Source organism: Berghia stephanieae, chromosome 13, assembly GCF_034508935.2.
Source record: "Berghia stephanieae isolate SIO BIC M18660-M18661 chromosome 13, UCSD_Bste_1.3, whole genome shotgun sequence".
NCBI lineage: Eukaryota > Metazoa > Mollusca > Gastropoda > Nudibranchia > Aeolidiidae > Berghia > Berghia stephanieae.
In genome coordinates, this window is record NC_088372.1 from 18,670,608 (window position 1) to 18,688,828 (window position 18,221).

At 33.9% G+C, this 18,221-nt stretch overlaps 1 protein-coding gene across 1 annotated transcript in view; it reads left to right on the forward strand.

Annotated features, from left to right (window-relative positions):
* Nucleotides 1-15,968, forward strand: part of LOC144959110 (uncharacterized) — a 130,523-nt gene extending 114,555 nt beyond the window's left edge. The window contains 6 exon segments of the mRNA XM_078891532.1: nt 504-1,634; nt 7,213-7,233; nt 11,276-11,335; nt 13,048-13,245; nt 14,657-14,772; nt 15,624-15,968. Coding sequence (XP_078747658.1) covers nt 504-1,634; nt 7,213-7,233; nt 11,276-11,335; nt 13,048-13,245; nt 14,657-14,772; nt 15,624-15,831 — 1,734 coding nt within the window. The 3' untranslated portion in view covers nt 15,832-15,968.
* The last annotated feature ends 2,253 nt before the right edge of the window (nt 15,969-18,221 follow it).

Sequence of the window (18,221 nt, forward strand, 5' to 3'; positions counted from 1 at the left end):
GTGTGCGATTAAGCGGAGTCGGCTGTAATACTACTGTATTTATTCTTCGCCAAAACGAAGATAGATTAACTCGAAATTTCATAGAGGGAGATTTAAATTTAATTCCCCTACCTAGTTCATCCCGACATAAAACCGCTTTGTGATGGTGGGTCACAAATGACGTGTTTATATACAAAATGAAATGATATTGGATTGATTGTTATGCTCAAACTTATAGTGAAATTCTACAAATAATGTCATTCTTTATAAAAAGTAACAATTTATATTTTCTCTCCCCCTCCCCCTCTTTCTCTCTCCATTAAAAAAATTCTACCAATGAATTTGAATGCCAACTACATTCCTGTTCCGACTGCCTTCAAAAATGCATGGATCATTATGATTTTTTACCCCTTTCTTTTCCTTTTATTATGCTTGTAAAACTGTTTTGAAAACAAAACCCATAAAAACTCAACACCTTGTGGTATCAATAACTACGAAACTTTTCGGAAATCTTATCATTGAAGACTTCAACAACACCAGAAAAGGAGATCAACCCGGGCAAAGAATCGGGGACTCATATATCAAACAATGGCGGAGGATCGAGTGTGGACGTGGAGATTGGAAGGGAAAACCCTGATAAAGATGGCGGCGACGAAGATGAGAAGGAAAGGATTCGGGAGAATGAATATTTGCGTCTGCTCGCAGAGAGGAATAGGCAGAGGGAGGAAGAAATGAGGAAAAGACGAGAGGAGTGGGAGAGGCATAGAAAAGAGAGGGAGGAGAGGGAGAGACAAAGGAATGTAGAGGAAGAGAGGAGAAGGAATGGAGATGGTGGAGGAAGCAAGCCTCCGGAAAATCAGACGAAATGGGGTACTGTAAGTTACGATGAGAGAAGAAGGCAGGAAGAGGCGGAGAGGAGACGAATTTGGGAAGAGAGGAAGAGGGAGGAAGAGAAGAGGCTGGCTGAGAGGGAGAGGCTGATTGAGGAGAGGAGGAAGATGGAAGAAGAGAGGAAACAACTCATGGAAGAACAAAGACACAGGGCAAAGGAAAGAACGTTAGAAGAGGAAGTGAGAAAAGCTAGAGAAGAGGAGGAGAGACGACAAAGCCAGATGAGAAGAGTGAAAGAGAGGGAGGAAAGAGAAAGACAGAGAGAAGGAAGAAGAAGAGGCCGTGATAGACATGATAGAGTTACGAACAATAACAGCGGAGAGGAAGAGGATCAGTTGAGGCTTGCACAGCGAAGGCGGATGGAAAGGGAGTTGAGAGAGAAAGCACGCAGGATGCGGGATGAACGATTGAAAGAGCGGAGGCGTCAGCGATTTACGTCTTCAGAAACGGGTGCTTTCGGGACGAGTAGCCACGGCCATGAGGGAGGTGGGGTGAGGCAGAAGAGGGCTGGATGGTACGATTATGACGAGGATGATGTTGTGCTGCGTTACCGAGTCGACTCCACAGGGACTGTGCATATTATAACCGTGGACAATATGGAGCTTGAATTTGATTTCGATGATGACGATGACGATGACGACGATGGAAAGTTTATTGATTATGACAACGACAGTGAAGAGAAAGAAGACAAGGAAGAAGAAAAGAAAGAGGAAGAAGAAGATGTAAAGAAGGAAAAGAAAGACGGCCCACTTTTATTACCAAGGGTAATTCATTGATCCTTTATCACACTTGCTTATAATCATATTATTATCTTGTCTGTTGCTTATAACCATTTATTTGCCTTTTATTATGTTGTCACACAATTTCTATATCTTTTATTTAGTGTATCTATAATTCATGTTTTTTTTCAGCTTGTAGAATTTGTCTTGTAGTTGCAGTTATCTCTTGGACATATTTTCAATCTACAGCTAATATTAGATCTTTTTTGGCGGTTAATTTCCTTATCGTTTTCTAATTTTAAAAAAGTAGTCCTTCAGAGTCATTAGCCTCATGGAGCCGGAGCTTACCCCGTTTTCCAGCATTTTATAAGTCTTATCTCTTTTCTTTTTTTCATTTTGTTTCACCACAACGAGAGAATCAATTGATGCGAATTTCAGGACATAAATTTTATAGATGTTTCTGGCAAGCTTCATGAATTTGTAAATGTTTCAACTCATTTTCAGTCGTCACTCAAGGGTAGTTTGCGTGATGAAACTTAACTCCTAACAGCAGTTGAATGAGTATGGGACTGTGAAAGTTCTCTAACAACTGCGCCACAGGGATATAATCTGATCTTATTTTATTTGCTATCTAAAATAAATCCAACCAAAGCGATATTATATATAATATCTAATTGAAAACACTGACCTGTTGCTCTGAGAGATAAGTTACATTAATATAAGAGTCACACAATCAAAAAGTGCATCGTGCGCCATCTTATGTCAATTGAAATCTACGGCAAACAAAAAAAAAAAAGAAAGACTGATTTAAAACATGTCCAGTAGCTTTAGTGAACAAATCACTATCTCTCTGTAGTTTTTTTTTTCGTTGACACTATCTGGGTTTCTGGATATAATTATTATTATTGGTTTTTGCTGGGTGGTTTAGCTTCATTCATCTGCCTCAGCTGTCTAGTCGCTGTAGATACACGGACAAAACATATTTTTAAAATCTATTTTGGGCTGACGTAGACTGTGGAAACACATTAGAAAACCCAGCTTCCCAATTGAGGTGGGGGGGGGGGGGGCGATACGGTTTCTTATTTATAATTAAACATGTTTTTTTTTTTTACTTCACCGGAATCAATTCTGGTCCATTTTCATGTTAAGCACGAGTCCTCTACCAACTGAGCTGTTTTGACTCCTTTCCCCTGATCTCGATCAATCTTTGAAGTTTAAGTTAATTTTTTTTGTCGGCAAAATAATGAAAAGAAAAAATATGTTTTTTCAATGTATCTATGCAGTATTGTACACACATTATTCCGCTGTTGTGTCACATTATTATATATGGGCTATGGTGTTTGGTCTTTTTAATTTAAAAAAAAATTATATATATATATATATATATATATATATATATATATATTATATATATATATATATATTATTTGATATTTGTTTTCTGGCGGTGGCTTTGCATCCGAGGTGGCGGACTATAATATTATGCTAACTGCCATTTTTGTTACATTTTTCTTAGTAAGCCCAGCAAAGCAACACTAGACCCTATAATAGAAAAATAAATTTTAATTTCACAAAACATGTATTGCTGTCATTGCTGTGATGACATCGTTTCTAATGACATGTTTAGTCCTTAAAAACTCATCTAAAAAGTCTCGTTTCTTCTTTTATTTCATAACAATAAGAGAGAGAGAGAGAGAGAGAGAGAGAGAGAGAGAGAGAGAGAGAGAGAGAGAGAGAGAGAGAGAGAGAGAGAGAGAGAGAGTGACAATGTTGCATTTTATATAAAGAGTACTAAAGAAATCAGATCAAAAAGAAAAAAAACTTCAATGTTTAATTGATCCAGAATATTATTTCAAAAATTATTTGGACAAAGGGTCAAACCTTGGACATTTTCATACAAACTTTTTGAGGATCATGTTTCCTGCTCGAGGGAGGCTAGCATTTTTGTCGTGGTTGGTGTGTGTGTGGCGGGGGTCTTTATCATCTTTGGTTTGGCGCTCTGTGGTCTTCGGATCGGAAGGTCCTGTGAGTCCTGCTCCGTTCAGCAGGTCATCGTTGAGTCCTTGGAAACGGCTCTTTATTCCATGCTCCGGTGTAAAATGAGTACCGGACTGGCTGTTAACAGCATTGCCTCTGTCGGAAAATAAATTGCAATATTGCCATGTCTCGTCTTGCATGTAAAGCTTTGCTGTTGGCTAGGCAGGGACCTCTAGTATAGCGCTCTGTGCAAGCTTAGTGTATATTGCGCTATATTAAAGCTATATTAAAGATAGAAAATAAAAAGAGTAAAGGTAGACCAAGAAAAACATTTGAATAGTTTGAACAGCTGGGTGACAAAGAAAGAGAAGAGTAATATTAGTTTTCTGAGGTTATCTGATCAGAGAGATGAATGGCGTACCATGATCACCGATGTCTGGCACGGACTTGGTACTTGAAGAAGAAGAAGAAGAATTAAAGCTCAAGTTTTTAGGATTATTGTTTTTTTTTTACAGATCATTCAAAGTTTCAGATTTATATTTAACTCAAATGTCCTCCTCACCAGTTGTTCAACATTCATGAGCTGTCATGTTTTTGTTTGTGAAATTAATATTTATTTTATTGTTATCTAGATGCAAACTGTTACCTATTGTAAAAGGTGACAAAGCTCAGATTTTCAAGCTTTGTGCATGCAAAAATATTGTTTATGATTTATAAGTTATGTATTTTTTTCGCAACCAGTTTGTTGATTATTTTTTATCCATGCCTACAATTTGCGGAAAGTGTGATCACCTTCACTTTCAGAAATAAAGAGAATAAGGGGATGGTGCTCTTTAAATTAAAACATTATAAATAATGCTTAACTAGCTTTTTAAGCTCTTATATTGGGACACTTTTTAGAATAATTGGCATGGCAAAATAATATAATATATGAATATGTACAACTAAAAGTTTTACAAATGTGTTGAAGGAATATTGTAAATTGTCATTTTCTGTGAGAATTGACAACGTGCATTTTTGTCTTCTGGAATTTATGATTTTAATTTTAATAATGATTTTTCAACTTTATTTGTCGGTTGTGTCCTCTGTTTTCAATGTTTTTGGTGGTGATGATGATGATGATGATGATGATGATGATGATGATGATGATGATGATGATGATGACAGGATATTATCAATGATAAGAGGCCTACAAGTTTCCTTTCCCGAACAGTGATTTGTTTCAGCTTAATTTTTTTTTAAATTATACGATATGTACCTTAATATTTAATTTACTTTCATTTTGCTTTTCACAAGATTTTTGCTTTGACCTAGACTCTATCAGTTTCTTTTTCCTGTTTTGTAAATCAATCAGAAACTGTGGCTTTAGATTCCGCCCTTTATAGTTTACCACTAATATCGTCTCTATTTATCATTGAATATTTTGTTTACATTGCGCTATCTTTATATACTCATTATAGCTATTTTTTTTACCATTTACATTATTTTTCTTTTTAAGATTTTAATAATGTTTGTTTAAAGGATGTTAAGTTAACGTAAATCATATGTATTTTTTATCATTAAACGAATTATACTATTTAATTTGACTATTATAATTATCCTATTATACTAATGAAAGTGTCCTTATGTATTTAGGATGAAATGCACTTAGATCTGGATAAACGGCTTTGTTTCTTTATTGTTCTTAATAACGAAGAGTAATAACGAAGTAATAACGAACTTAAACGATACATTGAAAAAAAAAATCAATTGAAATATTTTGATTTGCACTTTTGATAAAATACGGAGAGAAATAAAGTGGGGAAAAAAGATGTCAGAAGTATGGTTATACGATTTTATTTTTGTAATAATATTTTAATTCGGATTAATGAAATTGTTGCTGCTTGAAGCTCGAAGGAAAAAAAAAAAAGATTAGTATTGGATTGTAAGCTTCAATTTATTAGACGAAGATAGATGCTATGGACGTTTCAGGTTTCCCCTTTATCAATAAAACAGGACGAATGAAACACTAAAGACCAATGAGATGATGTGATAGTGGCGTTGTTATTAACAATCACATTATCTCATTCGTCTCCTAATGTTTCATTCGTCCTGTTTTGTTGATAAAGGGGAAACGGGAAACGTCCACAGAATCTGTCTTCGTCTAATAAATTGAAGCTTACAATTCAATACTTATCGTCATTAATTCGGATTAATAAATTGAAGGGTTTCGAAATAATAGATATCTAATGAAATTAGTCTATATTTCATTGTCCGTATGTACGTATATTCATAATATTCTATTTTATATTATTCATTCCTATATAATACCACTTTTCACAGCAATTAATATGTGACCACATCTTCCGTACAGTCTTAGTGTTATCAGTAAATTACACGTAGTTAAATCACATAATGTATAAGAGCACACTGAAACATAACATCAAAATTCTGACTTATGTAGATGGGTAAGATTTAATCGCCTTGTGTTACTTTATAAAGCACACATTGAGTTTATATAATGTTATTATAGAAAAGAATAATATGCTGTTAATCTAATATTCATGAAAATAGAATTGTCACTGAAATGTTGTTATTCTGGAATGTGTCGTTTCATAGGTCTTCAAAACTAATAAAACAAAAATTTAGATAAAAGATTTGAAATAAAACTATTGACATTTTGATTTTTGTGAGTCAAGTTTGTAAATGTCTGCATTTCGAAATTTCAATTTTGAAGGCTGCAAGTCAAACCGTATAGCATAATTTGTCAATACATTTTAAAAGGTTGCAAGCGGTATAGCATAATTTGTCAATACATTTTAAAAGGTTGCAAGCGGTATAACATAATTTGTCAATACATTTTAAAAGGTTGCAAGCGATATAACATAATTTGTCAATACATTTTAAAAGGTTGCAAGCGGTATAGCATAATTTGTCAATACATTTTAAAAGGTTGCAAGCGGTATAACATAATTTGTCAATACATTTTAAAAGGTTGCAAGCGGTATAACATAATTTGTCAATACATTTTAAAAGGTTGCAAGCGGTATAGCATAATTTGTCAATACATTTTAAAAGGTTGCAAGCGGTATAATATAATTTGTCAATACATTTTAAAAGGTTGCAAGCGGTATAGCATAATTTGTCAATACATTTTAAAAGGTTGCACGCGGTATAACATAATTTGTCAATACATTTTAAAAGGTTGCAAGCGGTATAGCATAATTTGTCAATACATTTTAAAAGGTTGCAAGCGGTATAACATAATTTGTCAATACATTTTAAAAGGTTGCAAGCCGTATAGCATAATTTGTCAATACATTTTAAAAGGTTGCAAGCGGTATAACATAATTTGTCAATACATTTTAAAAGGTTGCAAGCGGTATAACATAATTTGTCAATACATTTTAAAAGGCTGCAAGCGGTATAACATAATTTGTCAATATACATTTTAAAAGAAAGACAAAAAAAATAAAATTAAAAAAAGAAGCAAATTAGAGAGAAAAATAAGATAGCTGATTTGACTATTGTATCATAATTTGGTTAGGGAAGGTGGGTCACATGGTTTCTAAAAATAGGATTGCACATTAATAATTTATCAATAACCATGCTATTCTAATTTCATCTCTCCACTGTTGTCAAATCTCTCCCTTTGTCCACGATGCAGAGCTCTACACCTGGTCCGTCTGTAAGTGTCACTTCACCTCACACCTAATGAAATAGCCCTCGCCCCCGACCCCCACCTGGCCAATTACTACCTTCTCTCTCCTTCCATTCCATATATATATGTTATAGTAAATAATATTTATGTATTGTTATTATTATAATATAATAATATTTGCTAATTAATACCTTTTTTCCATTAATATTTGATAATTTATCCCCCCCCCCCCTTGTGTATAGTAGTAAATATACAACTCATAATGTTGTCAATTAATTGTGCTTTGACTAAAATGTTCTTCGAAAGCTAACCAATCATATTTACTGTCCTTCCTTTTGCTTTCTCTTTGTCTATTTTTTAATATTTTTTTTTTTTACTTTTCAATATTTCTGGTTTCAAATGCTGTAATATTGTGGGGTTGTCTGTTTTGTTGTAAACTTTTATTATTATTATTATTATTATTATTATTATTATTATTATTATTATTATTATTATTATTATTATTATTATTATTATTAACTGTTGGATGACGTAAGACTATCTAAGACTATCTAACCATAACAATGGGTAAAAGTCTTGAAAAGAATCATTCGATTCAAACTCTTGTCGATGTATGAGACTCCCTTCTAACACCCCCACCCCCTCCAAAAAAAACAAACAAAAAAAAAACAAAAAACAACCCCCCCCCCCAATAGTTATGATGTTGATGATGGTGTTGTTGTTTGATGATGATGATGATGATGATGATGATGATGATGATGATGATGATGATGATGAAAAACAACAACCCCCCTCCCCCCTAAAAAACCCCCCCAAAAAAACATACTAATGATGTTGTTGATTATGATGATGATGTTGATGATGACAATGATGATGATGATGATGATAATGATGATGATGATAATTGTTAAGCTGTCAATTCGGATAATGACATGCTAAGTCCAACTTCAAAAGCCTAACGTCTTGCTTCCGGCATTACAAGAAAAGCGTTTTTAGCTAGATAAATCCCTTTTACTATGGGTCTTAAAAATACAGCAATCCCTAGCACTTGATCATGTTATTCCGTTTCCTGTGGTCGCAATGATAGAAATGACTGTTATAATATATAAATAGTAATTAGCTTTAACCCGATCCAATTAAATATAACACATAAGTTAGAGAGTTCATCATTATTTTAATTTTAGTCATACAGTTAGTTCGCTAGCTTTGTAAATTTGCAACTAACATAAGTTTATATTAAATTTATGCTACAATTTTTTGTAACGAGTTGAAACGGTCTCGTTATGAAATAATTTGTTATCGTATTATATTGTGAGTTTGGTTCTTATTCTTTATCGTTTTTCCTGTGCCCCAATGTGGCTCTAAAGTTCACCAAAATTTAATCGTTATTGCCTTATTCTATTCGTCTTTGTAATTTGTATCATTTAAACCATTTTATGTTTTGTAGCTAAAGAGCTTTGCCTTTTTGTGTTGTATTGTTTATCGCTAAAGGTAATACTAAATTGCCATAGGCTGATTCGACTGATTGGAACAAAAAAGACACATCTTTAAACAAAAAAAAAAACAAAAAAAAAAAACAAAAAAAAAACAAACAAACAAACAAACAATTAAACAAAACCAAAAAAAAAAAACGAAAGAAAAAAAAAAAGAAAGATTCTACGTATTTTACATGGAATGTTTAGAGCGTTCACGTGATGTACCTACTTTATATTGTTTTCAATGTTGAATGAGGAAAGGTTTTGAGCCCAAAACGTTCTGTAATAAATATTTTGTTCTTTTTTTTAAAAAAAAGCTGATGAGATATTCATTCTTTTTTATTCTACACTCTTTACCTTCTGTTGTTAGACACTTATTTATTCTCATCTCCCTACCGTTTTCTTTTTCTTTATTTTTTAGAAATATAATGCTAGGTCTCTGCCGATGAGTAAAACTAAATATTATTTTATTCTGCGCCTCCCCACATATTATTATAGTAACACGTAGTGATATCAAGTTTACAATAATAATTTGTGACTCCAGATTATCAAGCGTTAAATTTCACTAAAATTAGATTCTTTAAAAAAGAAGTAGCTATTCATTTAACCCTCTCCTTACCAACTATAGGAAAATTGTCACATTCGTTACGATACAACCCATCTTTTTCTTATTCATTTTTCTTTTATATATCATACAATTAAAGAAAATGTCATTGTGTTGTAGAGCATGTTGTGCTTAAGAAACTAGATATAATATCGCAAGAATTTTACTGCAATTATGTCTCAGTAATAAAAATCTATTTTTGTGTTAGTTGGATTTGAAGTTTTGGGGCAAATCCTGAAAATGGCTGGTAAGGAGAGGGTTAAATGTTTTTGAACATGCCTATTATTCAAAGATGACGACATAGGAATCGACTGAGGGTTATAATAAAAGATCTCTTACACACGTTTAGCATTAATTTTAAACTAAAAATTCAACTTACAGCATCAATGTCACTACGTCATCATACCATGTTGAGGCTGTGGGTCACACAAATATAATATTGTGTTTTATCAAGACTTATAAGTTTATTATAATATATACTTTATAAAAAATGCTGCTTTGTTTTATATATAATTAATAACATGTATATACCATATCATAATTCAGTTTCACTGCTTTGCACGCTTACTAACTGCACATACTGGAAAGGTCATGGTAGAAATGTCATAGGATTGTTTGCACATTGGAACTAACATTATTCTTGGTCTCCTTTAACTTGCACTGGGAATTTGGTACACCATGTCAATATTATTGATTATCGGGGCCGTACTTGTTTTGTCAATTTTATTTTTTCCATTATTATAATTTTATTTTTCTTTAATACTTACATTTGGTGTTGTCGGGTTTGTTTGTTTGTTTTTTACTTTTCTTTTCTTTTCTTCTTCATATTTTCTTTTTGTTTACCATAGCGATCATGTTTATAATTCATTTATAACGTTGTTATTATTGCATTTTCTTGTCTTTAATAATTTATGCAATATTAATTGATAATTTAAACTACTCATTTCTAAGTTACACATTGTCTTAAATGATCGAGAAAGCAGTTCACATGTCACCAATTTCAGTTAGCAAAAAAAATAAAAAAATAAATAAATAAATAAAAGAATTTCTCTTAGGTAAACTGTTCCCCTATCATCTTCCTTTTTACTGGTCCTGAAATGACCAAATATTGTTGAGCGCGCTGTAAAACCCCTAAATACAAAACCAAACATTAGGTAAATTGCAGCCTTAAATATAATTTATTCATTAATCAAAATAATTAAGTGTAGTCCTTCAGAACCATTAGGCCGATGGATGCGGAGTTTATCCCGGTTTCTATAGCGTGAAACGGACTATAGCAATTGCTTGCTACCCTTTGGATAGGATGCTAGTTTATCGCAAAGTACTCTCCGCCAGATCTAACAGACCCAGCTTTCCCTTTACTGCTGGGTAGACAGGGGGATCAGGAAAAAGATAATCTCGGATGCACCCGGTCCCTTTGCATGTGAAGCGAGTGCTCTACCAACTGAGCTATCGGGACACCAAGCCAAATAATTATAATTGCACAAAAAGATTGAAGTATGTGCGCTATTTTGATACCCAGGAGGGGGGGGGGGGATTATTAAAGTTGTAACTCCCAATTTGTCCTGTAGCTTTGATCAAGATCACAGATATCAAGGAAACTTCTCCGGGGATTAAAAACAAACAAAACAAAAAAAAAACAGAAGAAAATTGTGCTAACTTCTAGATGATCTTGTTATTCACATGGGAATACGGAGGAGAAAAAAAAGAACAGTAATATTATAGTCATGAGAGAATTCTCAGTGTTATAAAAATGATAAATGAATAATGATATAGATAGCTATAGCAAACGCAATATTTCGATATTTATTTATATAGTTTTGAAAATACTCCAAATCTCACTCTCTCTCTCTCTCTCTCTCTCTCTCTCTCTCTCTCTCTCTCTCTCTCTCTCCAATCTCATGGACAAAATGATATGATGTTATCAGAAACAACAAAATTATATGTAAATGATTTAATTTGACCTCGGCCCTTTTTATTACATATGCAGACCACCTCACCAGCACCGACCCCCGACGTTCTTCCACCTGACGTCATTTCAGGACCCTCGGTAGGCCAACCATCCAATTATAAAGCATAGGCACTCCGTAATTTTATTGATTTCCTCCCTACACCCCCCCCCCCTCCCCTCCCCTCACTTCCTGTTATTCCTGTGATTGTTTTGAAACTTCAAATTTTGACGGGTGATTCCAAGGAGTTCAATAATTAAAAGATATTTTAAATTTTATTTCTGTTGGTGTGGCTTAGCGCGTTATGAAAGTTATAGGGAATGAGATTAGCGGAAGAGTAGCGTCCCTTGATTGGACGTCACCCATAGTCTGTGACGTCACCGGCGGAAAAGTTATTATAGAGAGAACGTCATGTTGGTTGTGCGCATGCGTCTCTCGTCCTCGCCCTCATAGGGCATTGATGATGGTCTCAGATTCAACCTATGAGTACGGCTATGTGGTCTAGTGGTATGACACTCACTTTTGTCACCATACTCAGGTGTAAAACGAGAACTTGGCCCGTAACAGCATTGTCTCTGTCAGAAAAAAAAATGTAATATCGCTAAACAGGCGTCATGTCTCTTTCCACATTTTAAGTGTTGCCGTTGGCTAGGAACTCACTGTAAAGCACTTTGAGTAGTACATATATAGGCACTCATATGAAGAAAAATATAGCCATTAAACAGTCCCAACTATAGGGTATCCTCTGTTGTTACAAAATCCCACGTCTGACTGGTAATCATAAGATCTGAGGTGCCATCCTTGTCGAGGCAGATTTTAATCTTTCACAGGTCAGGTGTTGCCAAATTTTTCACTTTCATATTTTTCAAATTAGAGCTTGATGTTTAAAAGTGAATAAGCCCGATATAATAATATTATACTATCTGTTTTGATGGACTTTTTGTTCATCCAGAGTTGGTTTTGTACCCTGGTCTAAATGTAAGTTACCCTCCATTAGGCCAGACTCTTGTTCAGTATGGCTCCAGACACCGGAAACTGGTGAAATTAGAATTATTATTATGGAGCAGGTACCGAGTTCAAGCACCCGCTGCTTCGCTGTGTGGCCTTGAGCAAGTCTCCTCGCCCTAGTTCAATTTGCGGCGCTGCATTGCGGCTGACACTGGGTTATTCCAGCCTTCCCTTGGAATAGACCCTAGAGACAAATTTCCCCTATGGGATGAATAAAGGGAATTTAATCTAATTTAATTAATAGATTGTATGTTTTTTTCTGTCTTTCATTTTGTTTTTGTTTTGTTTTATTTATTTATCTATTTATTTATTTATTATTTTTTTAAAATTATGAAACATTTACCATAAATATGGCAGCTTTGCCTTCAGAATATACTGAAAACAAAAAGTGAAGATCCATCAAATTTCTTTTTCTTCTTCTTAAAACATCTCACTGGTGCTGAAATGACATAGGTGTTGAGAGTGCTGTTAAACGTCTAAATACATAAACAAAACATTAGGTAAATTTCACCTCACATACAGGGAATGAGATTAGCGGAAGAGTAGCGTCCCTTGATTGGACATCACCTTACACAGAGAACGTCAACATGGTTTTGCGCATGCGTCTCTCTCGTCCTCGCTTTCGGTGAGGTGTCTCCGGAAGCGAGGACTAGAGACGCATGCGCACAACCAACATGACGTTCCCTCTCTAATAACTTTTCCACCGGTGACGTCCAATCAAGGGACGCTACTCTTCCGCTAATCTCATTCCCTATATAATTTGATACCATTTAATGTTGTTAACCATATTACATCCTTTCTCCAGCTTCATTTGATGGCTCTCGACAAGCCTCTGGCCGGTTCCATGAGAGGTATCCGAGGGGCTGACTACGAGTGCTTCAGACAAGCCCGAAGGAATCGCCTCCTAGGAACATACAGAGCTCTCCTGTCATCCAGGACACAGAATCTCAACTCTATCATTTACTACTCCAGGGACAGGCAGATCCCCATCGTCAATTCTAAGGTGAGTTAAATTTGGGGCTCTATGGTCTTTTGGTATGGTAGGGCACTCGCTTTCGGATCGGAAGGTCCTGGGTTCGAGCCTCGTTCGGCGCATAGTCGAGTCTTTGGAAAAGGCACTTTACTCACATTCTCTCACCGTACTGGTGTGTAAAATAAGAACCTGGCTGTTGACAGCATTGTCTCTGTCGGAAAAAAAATTGTCATATCGCCTAACAGGCGTCATGTCTCGTCCTGCATGTTAAGTGTTTTTGTTGACCGGGGACCCTTTGTAAAGTGCTTTGAGCACGTTAAGTGGATATTGCTCTATATAAAAGCTCTAGTTTAAGTTTAAAAGGATCAAAAAACGAATACTTTTACTTAAAAACAAACAAAATATGCCAAGATCGTTCTTTTAAGATCATTCACTCATTTTTTGTTCATTCTTCTCTCTCTTCTTTCTTCTTTTCTTCTTCTTTTCATCTTCTTCTTCTTCTTTCTTCTTCTTCTTCTTCTTCTTCTTCTTCTTCTTCTTCTTCTTCTTCTTCTTCTTCTTCTTTCTTCTTTTCTTCTTTCTTCTTTCTTCTTTCTTCTTCTTCTTTCTTCTTTCTCTTTCTTCTTTCTTCTTTCTTCTTCTTCTTTCTTCTTCTTCTTCTTCTTTCTTCTTCTTATTATTATTATTTTTATTTTTATTTTTTTTTTATTTTTATTTTTATTATTATTATTATTATTATTATTATTATTATTATTATTATTATTATTATTATTATTATTATTATTATTATTATTATTGTTATTTTTGAATATTAAACAGCTTTCCCCTTGTACCTATATATCAATGTGAGAAATGATAATAAGGTTTATAAAAAAGGGAATTTATCGAAATAAGAAATTTTCGCAAACGTCATGACTACTTCACTATAATATGATCTACTGGGAATTGATAAAATAATACAACAAAGTGACATATAACAAGTTCAATGAAAGAAATTAGACTGTGCTCTATTAATTCATTCATTCATTGATTTATTCAAACATTTATTCATTCCTCCACTCGTTCATTCATTCATTCATTAATTCATTCAATATTAAACTCTTATATTCGTTAATTCAATTTTCTGCTCATCCCTTCATCTGTTATATTTATTAAATGCATATGTTGACAGAAACTACTTTGCGGTAAACTAGTGCCCCATCCAAAAGGGTAACAAGCAATTTTTTTCAGTCCATTTAATGCTGCGGAACCCAAAACTAAATCTGATTCTCATGCTCATTTATTTATTTATTTATTTATTTATTTATTTATTTATTTATTTATTTATTTATTTATTTATATATTATTATTTATTTATTTATTTATTTATTTATTTATTTATTTATTCATTCATTATAAATCCAATTTAAATAATACATTGATACCACATCCTTGTTTCCAGGGCCAATTGTTGTTTAATTCATGGGAGGCCATGACCGATGGATCGGGTGCTTTCTTCAACACTCAAGTCCCCATCTACTCCTTCGATGGGAGAAACGTCATGATTGACGAGAGATGGTAAGCTTTTTCTTTATTGTTTTGTTTATTTAGACGCTTTTAAATAAAAAAAAATTAACCCTATCCTTACCGACCATTTTCCCGGATTTTCCCAGAAACGTCATGCCCATTCAACATAGAAAAAAAATGTAATGCTCTAACGCAGAAGGAATAAGTATATGATTTGCATAATTTTGTTCAACAAAACAAGCTGTACAACACAGCACTACACAACACTAAGGTCTTATTACTATAAACAAAACAAAAAATTCTTCAAATTTTATGATGTATAAAGAAATCTGATTGTAAAAAAAAATGTTGGTTGTATCGTAATGAATGAGACGATTTTCCTACAAGTTGGTAAGGAGGAGGGTTAAACCATTTTTTTTTTTACCAAAAAAAGATAATTTTTAAAGTCTCTATCAAGCAAGAAACGGAATTGTGTGTAAGTGAGTGTGTGTGTGTGTGTGTGTGTGTGTGTGTGTGTGTGTGTGTGTGTATACATGAATGAATGTGTGTATATCAGTCCTCTCTAGATTGTAACTGTAAATCGCATAGAGCATGACATAGTCATGCTTATACGCTGATCAAATGCTATGAATTAGTGCGGCTATGTGGTTTTGTGGTATGACACTCGCTTTCAGATCTGAAGATCCTGGGTTCGAGCTCAAATTGCGGCGCTGCACTGCGGCTGACGCCTGGGTTATTCCAGTCTTCACTTGGAATAGACCTTAGAGACAAATTTCCCCTATGGGATGAATAAAGGGAATTTTATTATTTTATTTATTTATATTTTTTTAAAACATTTTGATGCTTTGTACAAAATTCCTGGAAAGAAAATAAACCCCCAAAAACTTTACTCCCACCCCCAGGCCTCAGAAGATCATTTGGCACGGATCTGAACCAAACGGAGACTTCAGCGACAAGTTGTGCGACCGCTGGCACTCACGCTCCAAGACTATGATGGGACGAGCAAGTTCACTGATGAAACACAAACTTTTGGACCAGGATGAATACACGTGTAACAATTCCTTCATTGTGCTATGTATAGAAAACACAGCGAGACGTAACTTCCGTTAAAATCGCAACTTCCGTTAAATATATTATTATTATTACGATGACATCATGTCTTCTGTTGTATTGTTGTGTTTCGAAAAACTGATTATTTTATTCTATTTGTTTTGTTGTTGAAATAATTGTTGGTTTTTTTTTTTGTTTGTTTTTTTTTCTTGGGATACAAACAATTTTGTCACTTATGATAATTCAAATTATGTCATTTATCAGTCAACCCCCCTCTCCCCATTGATTCTCCCTCCCACCCACCCCCACTATTATTACATCCTATGCATCCTTATCACTTGCTAAATTGTGACTCATTCATATTTGCTGTAGACGTCTATTGATGTTTCATTTTAAAAACTCAAAAATTAAAAAAAAAAAATGTTTTGTCTATATTTACAATGTAATTGTTCAATTCAACTGCCTGACATTAACATTTTATTTGTATTTTTTTCTCCCCAAATTTATCATATTATTGTATTTTGTATATAGCAACAATATTATATTATATCATATATATATATATAGAGTGTGATTTTTAATTAGTGTTATTTTGATTTTTAAAGATAACTTGTTTTTTCTTTATACAGACGGCTGATTGTGTATTGTATGAATTATTTGTCTTATTCGTCTTCCAAGCATCTAATCTGTATGAGTAATATAAATGAATGCTTGATTCTAGCAGCTGTAATGAAGTCTTGCATGAATGGTTGTTTGTTTTGATTCTGAAATTTTATGGAGAAGCAGGCCCCCTCTTAAGGTCTTCGAAGAATTTGTTTTCGTGATGATGGGAATATGTAAATGCCTAAATAAATTGGTATGATTGTATGTGAAGTGTGTGATTTTGGTATTTGAGAGGCTTAATTATAAATGAGAGATTGGGTCTGTCGTGTTTATTAGACGTCTTGAATGAAACTCGCTTCGATTATTATTTAAAAGCTTTATTCATTTTCATTTCTTATCTCTCTTCTCTCTCTCTGTTTTTTTAAAAAAGTGTTAGTGCATTTTCTTGCTTTGGTATCATTGTTTTATTTAGTTGCATAACCGATTTTCTAGGAAATTTGAAATTGGTTATAATTGCTATTAATGCTATGCTTCCTTTACCATTTTTATAGGGGTTTATTCACGAGTAACATTAAGGGATCGGCTTCTAATAAAATAACAACGCTCAATAATGTTGTTTATTTAGAAAAGACAATATAAGGACAAATTCAGGCTTGGTTTTTTTTACAACTCTTTCTTTGTTAAGCGATAATAATATTTATCAATAAATGATCAGTTTGTTACCTGTTAAGCTCATGTGTTACCTGTTGAGCTCTTGGCATCACTAAATTGTATGGAGCTACTGATATGTCATTCCTGAAATGAGAATCATAAAAACATGACGATATATTATAAACAATGTTTCGAATCGTGAATATTTTTTTGCAACCATTTATGTGTTTGATCTGTTTGTAAGTTAATGGTTCAACTCGTATTGCTTACCGCAATCCTTGATATTGTTTATTCAAGTCTATGGTGAGGCTGAGGACCTAAAGCGGACCACAGACTTCATAGCAGATATCGGACTGCAGCCATAGATGTCCATCAGAGGAACGAAGAAGAAGAAGAAGAAGTTTATTCAAGCCGTCAAGCCTTTTAGATTGATGATAGGATAAATAGGATAACTACCATCTGTGCAGATCCACAAAATGAGACAAGAAGTACAAGGCATTCCCGTCATAATAAATGATATGACTATTTTCAATTGTTATTGCCCAAAAAACAAACTCCTCAACTTATACAGAATACCAATTGAAAAAACACATTGTCTTGTGTTGAGAGACTTCGATGTAGTCAGGCACTCCCCAATCTGTGGCTACAACAACGTTGGTGATAAGAGAGAAGAGGAAATAGAAGATTGGATGCTAGAAACAACCCTACTCATTACTCCTGTACTGTAAATAAATAGGAAGATTAAGATCTCAAGCTTTCGACAATGCATGGCGTGCGAGGTCCACCAAAATAGTTCCCTATAGATAGTATGCGCTTGGCTAAGGAGCTCATAACATTGCCATCCGGAAATATAACGGACCAACACACAAAACTGTGTGTATCCATGAACGTTTATAGTCAGGTTAATACAGATCAGTGAGCATTACTCATAAACGCGGATGGCAAAAAACAATAACAAATACCTGAGTGACGTCATCTTCGAATTATCTATACATTATTGTCTATTTCACGATCTGCCTACCATTTTTATAGAATAATATAATAATATTATATCCTCTTTAGATCTTAGGATTGCTTCTAGAATCATCTTGTGTATGATTTTATTTGTGTTTTATAGCCTGTCTGATTCAGCTACGTTCAGGCCTGCCAAATTGAAAATTTAAATATTCAGAACTTTCAGGAGAAACCAAATTGTA